Source organism: Cydia pomonella, chromosome 3 (assembly GCF_033807575.1).
Source record: "Cydia pomonella isolate Wapato2018A chromosome 3, ilCydPomo1, whole genome shotgun sequence".
Taxonomy (NCBI): domain Eukaryota; kingdom Metazoa; phylum Arthropoda; class Insecta; order Lepidoptera; family Tortricidae; genus Cydia; species Cydia pomonella.
This window is the reverse complement of record NC_084705.1, coordinates 16,099,417-16,111,977: the sequence shown is the minus strand read 5'-3', so window position 1 is coordinate 16,111,977 and position 12,561 is coordinate 16,099,417. Positions and strand designations below refer to the sequence as shown.

The 12,561-nt window shown below is 35.6% G+C and overlaps 1 protein-coding gene across 1 annotated transcript in view; it reads right to left on the bottom strand.

Moving 5' to 3' along the window:
- Positions 1-12,561, bottom strand: part of LOC133516160 (angiotensin-converting enzyme-like protein Ace3) — a 218,025-nt gene that overhangs the window by 18,778 nt on the left and 186,686 nt on the right. The window contains exons 4-6 of the mRNA XM_061848939.1: positions 8,817-9,021; positions 4,719-4,883; positions 3,040-3,127 (exon numbers count right to left, since the gene is read on the bottom strand). Of these exons, the coding sequence (XP_061704923.1) occupies positions 3,040-3,127; positions 4,719-4,883; positions 8,817-9,014 (451 nt within the window). The 5' untranslated portion in view covers positions 9,015-9,021. The remainder of the gene's footprint in view (positions 1-3,039; positions 3,128-4,718; positions 4,884-8,816; positions 9,022-12,561) is intronic.

Sequence of the window (12,561 nt, the reverse complement as noted above, 5' to 3'; positions counted from 1 at the left end):
TATCTATCATATCATATAATAAAAATGATAAAAAAAGTTACAAATATTTTGTTTGATTAATCGTCACCGCTTGTGCGTGGCTTCAGAATCTGAGATTCACTTAGGCATATCAGGGACACTTGATGTTTGGTTTAAACTAAAGTACCTACTCTAGATTGTGTAGAGTAATTTTATTAGAAGTACTCTATACCTTAATGTTCCTAATAATAGTCTGGTCATATTTTTGAAAAAATCGATGTCGACTGACAAATCATATTACTTTTTGGCAACCGGATTTTATTAGTTTTTAGGGTTCCGTGCCCAAAGGGTAAAACGGGACCCTATTACTAAGACTCCGCTATCCGTCCGTCCGTCTGTCACCAGGCTGTATCTCATGAACCGTGATAGCTAGACAGTTGAAATTTTCACAGATGATGTATTTCTGTTGCCGCTATAACAACAAATACTAAAAAGTACGGTGGGCGAGTCCGACTCGCACTTGTCCGGTTTTTTACCTAATTTGACCCCGAACAGCGCTTCTCTCGGATGCTTTGGAACCTACAAAGAAATCGTCCTTCAGTCTTCGCATTTAGGCACTTGTACTATTGTTCTGTGTTTGAGCACAAACTCCTACACTTTCCTATAGGACGGGCGTACCCAGCCCTCGGCCCAATGCAGAGCTCAGGTTTATCCTGGTCTGTGCACCAAAAGCGTGCTTCACTCAAACGCTGGATGTAAAGAATTTTAAGTAATGTCGTAAATTCTATAATTTTTATTATATAGTATTTATTAACGTTTCAAGTCAAACCATTGTTTAATTAATTGCGGAGTACGGAACCATTTGGGCGCGAGTTCAACTCTGACTAGGCCGTTTTATTGAACAATATTTAAGGTTTGCAATAATCGAATTTAAACTGTCGTGAGACATACTAACATTAAAATAATTCTACGGATTACACTCACGTATTTTTAGTCACTCGCATCTAACCGACCTACCTAACCTAACCTACCTACCTGACCTAAGCTCTCCGAAACATGTCGCGCGAGTGTGAGTGTAATCCGTAGAATTATTTTAAATTTAAGGTTTTGGAGTTACACTGGCAATGTACACTCCCAATTAATTGATTACTAAGACATTTGATTCATTAAATATTCGTATGAGTTCTCATATTTCTTATACTAGACGCATTTTTACACCAGAAAAGTGCTGTGCGGACGTACCTAGATTAAATGTCCAAATAGCTTAATAAATGGCTAAAATATTAGGTTTAAAGAACTTTATTCTCATAAAGAATTATATAATTCACTTACATGAGAAAATTCACATGTTAAAACTAAATCTAAGCATACAGTGTACACAAAAAACATGTTATTGAATACATGATTAAATATATATATATATATTATAAAATCTAATTAAAGCGATTCAAGTACATTTTGTGCCATGACGAAGCCTCACTACTGGGATTTCGTATTCGATACGGCGCTGACGATTTTAATATTTTGAATCATGGTAGGTACTCTAAAAATACGCATTATTATGACTGTTATTTCTTGTAATAATTATTATAAAAATATTTATAGAAAAAAACGTGGGTCTTCCATGCAAGGAACTCATTAGGGTCGCTATGTAGGATAATATCGGCCGCCATCTTGAATATCTCACTTCCGGTCAAGATTTCGATCGGGCAACCGGCAAATTCGAATTCAGCGGGATCAAATAAGGTTAAAAAAAGTAATATGCGGTTGCCGAAAAGTAATATGATTTGCCAGTTGCATCAAGAAGGAGAGCGACTTTTTTTACTAGACTATAACCTGCCGTTCCCAATTTCACCACTTTACCCTACGTCTTCGATCTACGTGACGCGCTTTATTCTTAATTATTGTAAGTATTATTTATTCTGAATACGGACTTAAAAAAATAATATCAATCATTATTGAAATATAAAATAATAATACTTAAAACTAAACTTTAATTAAAATCGTCAATCATCGTAAGTCAAAGTTTAGTTTGTCATATTTGATGATTTCATAACTATCCCAGTTATTTACTCCAGTATTCTTGTTTGTAACCCTACCACGTAAATTCGGTGCAGTTACCGCTAACTTTTCCGTAACGTTATTAGCTTTTGGAATCAGTGTCGTTCCGGCCGCTGTAATGGGTTGTAAGAGCGGGCGTCGAAAATTAGAGTTGCGCAATATCATTCATAAGAGATCCGACCCGCATTATGCCTCGCCCTATTTTGCTAGCAGATGGATTAGGATCTCTTGAGAGTTATGTTGCCTACGAATTATGGAGTAGTGGTATGGAAAACGGAATAATATGGCTGCGTTATACCTACGGCATCTAAACCCACATCACAACCCCGGAAACTCCAGTTTCCATTTTACACTAGAGCACTATTATTTTTGTACATAAATGCTAAATCATTACGTATATAATTTACTCTTGTCTGAATCATAAGCTATTAATTCTTTACCTTATAAATGTTTATGACTCAAATCGAAGCTCTATTTAAATTAATGAAACAGTATTAAATTTAACAAGAGGAAAATCGATACGATGGGGAAAATAAACTGAATTTATGAAGACTAACAAGGTTCAAAAAGGCTTCGTTCGTAGACATCCTGACAATATCCTTGAACGCGATAAAACATCTGGCGACACTTTGTTGAAGAGTTCGGCCATTGAAAACTTATCTTAAACGAGTAAGAACATTTACATCCTGAAGCGTTTTACATTTTTTATAGCCGGCATAAATCTTCAGTGGGTGTTTTTTAAAAGAACAAAATTGCTCTTACGAGCGATGAGAAATTAACTTTTTACGCGGCCATTCATCTCGAGCACGAAGTTGTTAAAAGTTTCGTGAAATTTTGAAATTTAAAGAGACTTAACAATTATCTTCTATGATTAGGTAATGGATAAGATTTTAATAATCGGTTCACCAGTAATGAGTATTTTGTTATTATATGTATATTGTATATTGACCTTTTTTTATTTATAATCGTGTTGACTTATAACTTTTTTTTATTTGTGTGCATTATTATGAAAATTCTTACCTCTCAGTGTACAATTTATAGTTGTTCCACAATCATAGTCTGTTGCAAATCGCAGAGCGTTCTCCGAGGTGTCTGCAAACGTGACCAGCTGAAAAGAACAAACATTTTATTAAGATCAATATTTAATATAATTGGACATTAAAAGCAATATTTATGTGACGATATATATCTTACATTAACGTGGTTTAATCCCTCCTACTCATATATAAAATTCAAATACTAAAATATACTTAAAATCAAAGCGTACCGGTCTCTTAAAATGGGTATACTATGCATAATTATTATACAAAGTAATTCGTTGTCTTTGCTTTTGAGTGAAAGTAGATAAAAACCATTACTCAAGAGGAAATGTGTGTGCTGATCACACAAATAAACGGTAATTATTGGAGCGATTCGTTTACATCATTACGGTACCCGCATGATAGACTTATTCCCTGTAGACTCCACTGGAAAATACATTTTGGGTGTCAATAAAATACTCCAAACAGGATTTTATTTTTTAAAACAGTTGCTCAAAAAATATTTGTCTCACAATAATGAATCTTTCATTGCAACTGTTTGAGTGTTTTGTATAAAATAAGTTAGTGTAATTAATTATTGTAATGTTTTATCATCGCTGAATCTATAATATATCGCTGAAATGAGCGCTGGTGGCCTAGCGGTAAGAGCGTGCGACTTGGAATCCGGACATCGCAGGTTCAAACCCCGCCTCGTACCAATGACTTTTTCGGAACTTATACAAAATATCATTTGATGTTCACTAGTCGCTATTCGGTGAAGGAAAACATCATGGGGAAACCGGCCTAATCCCAATAAGGCCTTATTTACTCTCTTGGTTGGAAGGTCACATGGCAGTTGCTTTCGTAAAAACTAGTGCTTACGCCAATACTTGGGATTAGTTGCCAAGCGGACCCCAGGCTCCTATGAGCCGTGGCAAAAGGCCGGGACAACGCGAGGAAAATGATGAGTATTAAAACGTAGTTTAATGTAAACACGTAGTACATTTTTAATAAATGTATTATTTGCAATAAAGAGTAGGTACTAGCTGTTGCCCACGAAATCGTCCGTGTGGATTTCCCAAAATACACTTTCAACCTCTTTTTAAGCTCCTTTTAAGCTGAGTTTTCTATATCACTAAAAATATTAATCGTGTTAAACTATTATTTTCTCTTCCTACTATTTTCAAGGCCCAACTCAAATTGTTCCCGTTACAACCTTTTAACCCCTTTTGACTCTATTAGGGGGTGAATTTTCGAAAACGCTGAGATTACTTTTTCGTATTTTATGAAAACAAAGTCTCGTATAAGTTTTAAGTTCCTAACGTAATATAAAACTTTTAACCCTTTTAAGGGATGAATTTCCAAATACGCTGAAATCACTTTTCTTCTATTTTAATTTAAAGTACTACTAAGTAGGTTTTCCTAATTGACCGTGAGTTTTCGTTTTCATATTTTATTTATGTTAAGAGAATCCTTGAAAATAGACTGTTCGTTCGACCATATTGTGAGAGGTTAATATAGGTAGTAGGAGGTTAATACTGAACATTTTTTGCTTTAGGGTCAGCCCCGAAAACGCGGAAAAAATCAGCTGTTTCATAGAAAACATCGACACATGACCTGTCAGTATATTAAACTGCTGTTTTTTTCGCAAACTAAGATGAGACATTTAATACAACTTACCCGGATCCACTGTTCGGTGGGCAGCAGCAAGTCGCCCGGCTGTAGTAGCAGCTTCACCTTGCGCTTGAGCAGCTCGTCGTCGCTGAGCGCATGCGCCTTGAGCGCTATGCGTACGTCGGTGGTCTGAGCGCGGGCGAAGATCCCGTAGCTTTTGTCGCGTCCCAGCTGTAGAACATAAAAGTCATAATTATATTTCTATTTGGCAACTATATTTATTCACTTAAGGCACTAAAGTCCGTCTAAGCTAACTCTGCACTGATTCGTCACTCGAAAATCTGCGGAAAACGGCGAAATGGTATTTTTGAAATACGAGCGATAAAAATTAGGAATCTAGTGGCATTCATCACTCGTATTCAATTCTATTAGTAGAATTAAAATGTCTAGCAGTGGATATAGTATTGAAGGGACCCACATGAAATTCAAAAATCGCCCCTTTGGTCAGGGACCGAGGTTGGAAGCGTTACCATAACCGTCAATGCCTGTGAAACTATGACTCTTATAAAGGCGCTGTCACATTCTGTCGTCGTCAAAAATTGGAATTCAAAACACGGCGACTTTCGCCCAAATGTTCCTTTAATCAAAAACGCTCAGAAATACACAATTCATTTTATATTAAATATTTCTTGTGTCTAAAATCATCACCATCTACCAAAAGTTGTAATAGTAATCATTTTAGAATACCTATCGTACGATTGCGATTTTTCTTTTAGTTATATTTTTCCCATTTTGATGTTAAAATATGCAACTATTCCTTCACCGATAAAGTATGTTTAAAAATATTTAAAATTTTGTCACGAATATTCGTCAACACCATCATGGTAATGTAAATGAGAGCGTATCTCCGTGTACGAACAACAAAATACTTGTAAACGTCCCTGTATTATTTTTCACTTCAGTATAAATTGCAAAAAGTGATTTAGTTCAAATTCACATGATTGAATCGAGAGAATGATTACGAACAAATTTGTACAACGTAGTTTATGTCACAACAGAGGTATGTATAATCACCGTTATGCTATGGTTTAAATAAGTTACAAATAATATAATTATATTAGAAATAATTACAGAAACGAATATAAAAAGACATGAAGTTTATTGTGTGGGATAGACATTAGTAGGGATGAAAATTCGGAATTTTACCAAATTTCGTTTTTTTTTTCCATTTTATTCAGAAAAAAATAATACGTCATACACAATGCCACTGATGAGTGATGCTGATGACAGTGTCAAATATATAAAATGCCAGAAACTAACACATTAGACGTGCAACCTTAACACATTGGGTACCGGGAATCCGCTCGGCGGGCTCTCTGTTCATAGTCTCTTTCCTCTACAAAGCGGGAAAACGCTGGGATCGGCGTAGCGCTACGAAAACGTTTGTAGCGAATGTGTTAACCTTCCTGTTTAAATTAATATGGAAAAATACAGAAGTTTAAAAAAAAACTTGATTTATTCGTTTTTGTAATACTTCCGGTATTGTAACTCAAATTTGCTTTATTTTTTTTAAAGTTAGAAATTTTCCTGTACGTTTGCGGATTTTGTCAACATATTGATTTTTATTGTAGAAAAAAGGCAATAAACTGTCAAATCGTCATCACCGTAGACAAATAACGAGCGGTGATGATCTCATATGTACGGTGATGACGGTTTTGGGAAACTTTTATGGTTAGTTTGCTATATGTACCTATATAAATACATTACGATATTAACCTGTGTTTTGTCGAGAGAAACACGTGATTTACTTAACAAAGAACAAACATATTGCAAAAAAAACAAAATCGATTGGCACAAAAAAGAATATCGCTGATACGTTATTTAATAGGATACTGTTAAAAATGTTTGGCATAATGTTTTCAATACCTTTAAAAAAGGTTTTATTTTTTCATTTATATGCTTTACCTAGAGCTTACAAAGCATATCAATGAAAAAAATCCTTTTTAAAATTGAGTTAGAAATTGTTAATCTTGCGAGAGTTAGATTAATGATTCGGGTACGCAATTTTCCTGCCTTTAAGTATAGTTATTATTGTGCCCCAATAATCAAGCCTATTTAATTCACAAATAACGGCCTTGGGTTGATTCGTTGGTGTAAATTAATCCTATGCGTGTGTATATTTTTAATAAATTGCTTTAATTTTGCTAACTTGTTTTTAAACACAGTGTTCATGTTAGTCACTGCTCGGCAGGCGGTCAGATTATTGGTCTACCTAACTACGAGTAGCTACGTATGATACGTATATGTGACAGGTACATCTACTATATATTTTACAACTATGGTGGAGCTGTTAACCACGTATAGCCCGATGAATGTATTAATAATATACTTGTTTGTACTCGTGCAACTTCTGTAATACTTGAGCTATGTTTTTATATCATTTCTGCCCTATTTATAAGCAATAAAAGTTTTTAAAGATATTATGAAATGTAAAAAAATATGTTTCATTGACTTTTTTCCTTCTTCTATATTGAAATAGTTGTGGAAACTGTTCTGTAATATTTTGAAATGACGTTTAGCCTTAGTTCTTAAGCTACCGAATGCAATCTCTTTTACACATGTGCGACCGATATTCGGACAGATAATGATTAATTTACCAAGTGGGGCTGTGTATTAAGTACTAAAAAAATGCGTATGTGTCGTGGAATACTCTGTTCGAGTGAAGTATATTATTATTCATAAACGTATTGTATCATTGATTAACAAATACAAAAAGGAACCTTAATCGACAAAATAAATATTTATCGAATCTGCTCACAAAATTTCACAAATCAGTTCGAGAATGCGACTTACAGGGAGAACAACCAATCATAAGAAAACATTTTTGTACAAGCTGAAACTAATTCGCTTAGCTCGCGCTTCACACTCGCTTGGTCAATCATAAATATGAAATTCAAATGCAAAAAAAAAAACACAAAAGGTAATCTGCCATACACGTCCGGGGTTCGATCCCGGATCATCACTGTTATGCCTCCCCTAAATGTCCGCAGACGTCGGCAAATGCATCCCGAGACGAATCTCCACCAACCGACCACACGTCTGCTGATCGTTCAGTCCGAGTTCAATCTCGTCAGACGCTACTCGCGAGCAAGATGGGTGTTGAAACCGTAGCTGTCGCAGCTATTTATTTGTTCAGTACTTTTAACTACTACTTGATTGTGCATCGCAGTCGAGTTATTAAGAAGTGGAAAATAAATTACTAAAACTAGGTATTAAAGTACCTATTATAAGTCAATTGCTAATACGACCTAAAGTAAATTATTATAAAGAAATACATTATAATTGTATACTTAAAACATTTTTATTTTTGTGGTACTTTTTTGGATTCCACAGGCAATTTTCGGCTTGATACAATTCTATGAACTTGAATGTTTCGTCAGTGCTCATATTAGCCATCGAGATTTACCAGCAAGAAACAATTAACTTCGCACGCGTGCATTCGCATTCGCAGCTCTTAACTGACTGACGGCGTCGTCGGACGTGTGGTCGTGACGCCGGACGCTCGCGCTTAAACCCTTTGATCCGTGCCACAAAAACCGACAGCAAACGGATCAGTGATAGATGCGTCTGCGGACGTTAAATACCTACCATAGATGACCAAATTACCCCCTCTACACGTCCGCGGATACATCCGGAGATGACGTCGGCGGACGCGTCTGCGGACGTATAGTGGAGGCATTACAAATCGGCTGTTTGCCAACTGCGCCAATATAGGATATACGTAAGCTGGTGAAATTAGGCTACTTATTCTCGAGAAATAATTCAAAAATTGTCAAACGATCTTACACTTTTTTTGCCTAGCTTTCATCCGCCAACCGTTCGATAAGGAACATCGTTCCAAAAACAAAAGTTTGAGAAAAGACATCGGTTTATTGTATTATAAGTATATGTGGTTAACAGCTCCACCATAGCAAGCTATCCAAACTCATTGTATAATGTCATAAAATTGATAGAAAAACCGCATCGACTATAGATAACTGACCCTATTCCAAGCTCGTTAATTCGCTGTCGACTGTAGTAACGTACCTCATGCGAGATTTAGATACCTGGGTAAAGGAACGTAACGGAGGAAGGAAGGGAAGACAAAAATCCATGAACCCTTACCTTTTGCGCTAGTCCTTTCGGGGAGCCTACAAGCTCATTCCAAGAAGCCGTGGCCCTCTGGTCGCAGTGGTCTTCGTAGTCCATCTCTACCAGGGCGATGAGCGACGACAGCCAGCGGCGGTCATCATCGTCTGAAGTGTTGCCGCTGGACAGGAGCGCGTAGAAGTACACGCAAAGAAGGGTGAATGTCGCGTTCATGTTTTAACTGTGGACAATTATAAACAATCTTATTAGTAAACATTTATCAAATTACATAACAATACCCACGGTAAACTTGAAACAATGTTATCCGTGGGTATTTTTATGTAATTTGATGAGAGCATGCAAAGGGTGAATAGTAGTTTATGTATTTCAAATTCTTTTATTTTATTTTATTATAATGCAATGGTAAAATGCGCTAAGGTCGAGTTAAGGTTGTAGACAAAAAATGCTCGGCACCTGATTGGCGCCGCTCAACTCGACCCACTATTTTGTTGGAAACTCCATAGGTCTGTAACGCACACTTTTCGCTATCGGAATAGCATCGCTTCACCTCGGCACAAACTAAGCACTGACAGCTCACCGTGGCGCTTACATTATGGCTGTCACCGCGCTTGCGTCATGCCGTCGGCGCATGGATCGGCCGTGGTTTCCCCCTAGGCGAGGCGCCGCCGCTCAACCGTAAGCGCAATGTCAACCAGCCGTAGCCGTCCTCCGTTATGTTATTACGTATGGTTGACACCTAGTACTATCAAAAACTATGACATCTTTAATGAAAATTACCTACTCTGAAAATCCGACCCTTGTTTATAATTATAATGTAAATGAATCATATTTGTTTTGATTACGCACAGGTACGATGACGATAATAATTTCCGACAAAATATGTCGATAAGAAAAGTCATTATCGATTCTTTAGTATCCCATCACTAGTATTATTTATGTCCAGTGTGGCAAGGGAAGTACGAGTATATTCCCGTAAAATTTTTTTGTTTTGAAAAATGCCTATACTACTAAAAACATTTTTATGTACAATGTTGCTAAGACAAAACCATAACACCCAGGTAACGAAACGGCCAAGCTACATATTTTGAGTACACAACGAATGTATTGTGTGTCGTAAGCGAATGTATGGGAATTGTAAGGGGGAAATTCACGCGTGGTGTATGGTATATGTTACTTTTCAGCCTGGCATCATCGACTTTCTTGAAGCCTGGTACCAACACAAGGATTAGAAGTCAAACGGCCTAATAATTATGCATATGACACAGTTTAGTTATTATGCATATACATAATGCAGAGATCCTGGTCTAAATGCCAAAGATATACAGTTTATAGGATGTGATGAGATTATTGAAAGAACCGACAAATTTTTACCGATAAATTAATATTCTCCTCTAATATGTATTATTATCACAATATAACAATCTTTATAATGAGAAGTATCTCCAACTGCGTAAATTAACGAATCGAGCGCAAAATGAATGATTTCGCCCTTTTATTACCACTGAGCATTCCGTATTTGGATAAAAGAAAATTATAATAAAGAAAATGAAAGAAGCATTCATTGTTGTTTTTATCGTCGTTCAGAGATGCTGAAAGATCTACTACTGGCGAGATTAAAAATATATCAAGTGGAAGACTTAAACCACTTTTTATTGTGTTTGAAATGTCCATATAAATAAATAAATAAATGCTATTTTAAAGAGGTTACTCCTACTACCTCAAGTTTCTGTGCTTCTAGAAATAGTTATTTCTATTTATAATTTGACATTGTCTGAAGGATTTAGAATCACCAATGTCGTTAGAATTTCATAAAATACATATCATACTCGTACCAGAAAAAAAAAACAACTATTTATTTATTTATTTATAAGTCTTTTCAATAAGATCATTTGAACTCTGTAACGGTTCAACCGTTCCATATTCAACAAAAATTTTGAGAAAAGTATTTATTAAATTGGACCCGGGTACGTCCTTAAACTACGTCCAAAAGAGAGGTATGGGCATTGTGAATGTCATCTCGCTTTGTGTGGTAGGGCACAGCCAGTGGATGTCATTCCAGATGGTAAGTATCTCAATCAAGGCCTGTCGACGTCCGTAGAAAGACATGACGCTTTATAATTGCGCATGTGTGGTCTGATTCTGGGGAAATATTTGCCAGTAATTAACATAAAAATATTTTATTACAGCAACATCTGGCTTTGTTTAGACAACTTTGGGAACAAATAAAATTATTTTTATCAAATATTTTGATTTATGTCACACTACCATATGTAAATTATTATTGTTTTATATAAATTATTACCTATTTCAGTTTGTCTTTGTCTATGTTCATAAAATCTATGGAGATCAGAGGCACGTCTACCCTCCATAAGGCCTTGCACTTGGGTCTGGCCGGTTAGAACATAGATAAAAGTCTGCAATGTCAATGCTGTCAATAAAGTCATTGACACTAAACTATCAAAGTATGGAGAGTTAAGGAATAGAATCTCCATATACCAAAAAGTGTCCGACAAAAAACCATAAATAGGTGGCGCTATAATACCTAGAATAATTGAAAAAGAAATCTAATCATAGACAGCGCATTTCACTCCGTCAATAACGCTTAGGTTCTTAGCTACTCTAGCGCTAATCTGGAGATATTTGGAACTATTATTTATAGCTGACAGCTGGACACTTTTGCAATAGTTCTGCCTATGGAGATTCTATGCCTTGCCTTAATGTTTTCATATAAAATGGTTAACTTACGATTTATTTGCTTGCAATATATTTATAAAATCTACCGTACAGAGTCTCCGCACAGACTCAGTTAAAGTTTAATCCATTGTACTAAACCAAGAAACAACAAATATTTCAAGGTAAGAAATATTTGAATCTTTAAATATAATAAGCGTACTTTTGCCAAATTCAAATACATAAATTTAATCATACCACCCTTTTAAGTCCCACGGATGCTATATCGCGTCCGAAATTACAATCAAAATTCATCATAGATGTAAAATCTTACATTGTTTAAGCTGGCAATTTAGACCCCTGGTAGCAATTAGCGAGGTTAGTAATTGGGAGATAGGTTATAGTATTGTTTAAAATGTACTGTTTTGTTTTAGAGGGTGAACGTGTGAAAATAATCCTTGGCCGTCATATAAGTTTTTTGGAAAGGCACAAAATCAAAAGGCACGGATCCATCGCATAATCCTGACTAGTTTCCCGGTGACCATCAAAACCGCTGCACTGAGCTGTGGAGCATAAACGGTCCGACAATTGTTGTCATATATACATGTATTTTTCGGTTTTTGGCCTGATATATGTGATATGATTACAATTTACATTAATTGCAATTGTGGAGTAAAACCAGATGTGCCAAAGATTCATGTTTTAGGTAGGTTTATAAAAAGCTATATTACGTATAAAAACAATAAATAGTATATACAAACCTGCGTTGTTTTTTACATGAAGATTTTTAATGCCTTATTTATTTTTATCAAGGTAATCTGGGAATTAAAACATGCGCTAATAAATAGGCGAACTAAACATAAATAATGCTTTAAAAATTTCGAAACATAATAATCACACGTACAGGATAGGTGATTTGGTAGCCACAATATTAATGAACCGAAATTACCGACCTGTTGTGGTCCCATTTAATGAAATTCATATAGGTATGGAGATATTTTATGCGACAAGCTCATCATTTCAGTGTAATTATATTTGTAAATTAATATTATATACAAGTCACTGGCCTAATATTACAGGATTCTATGTT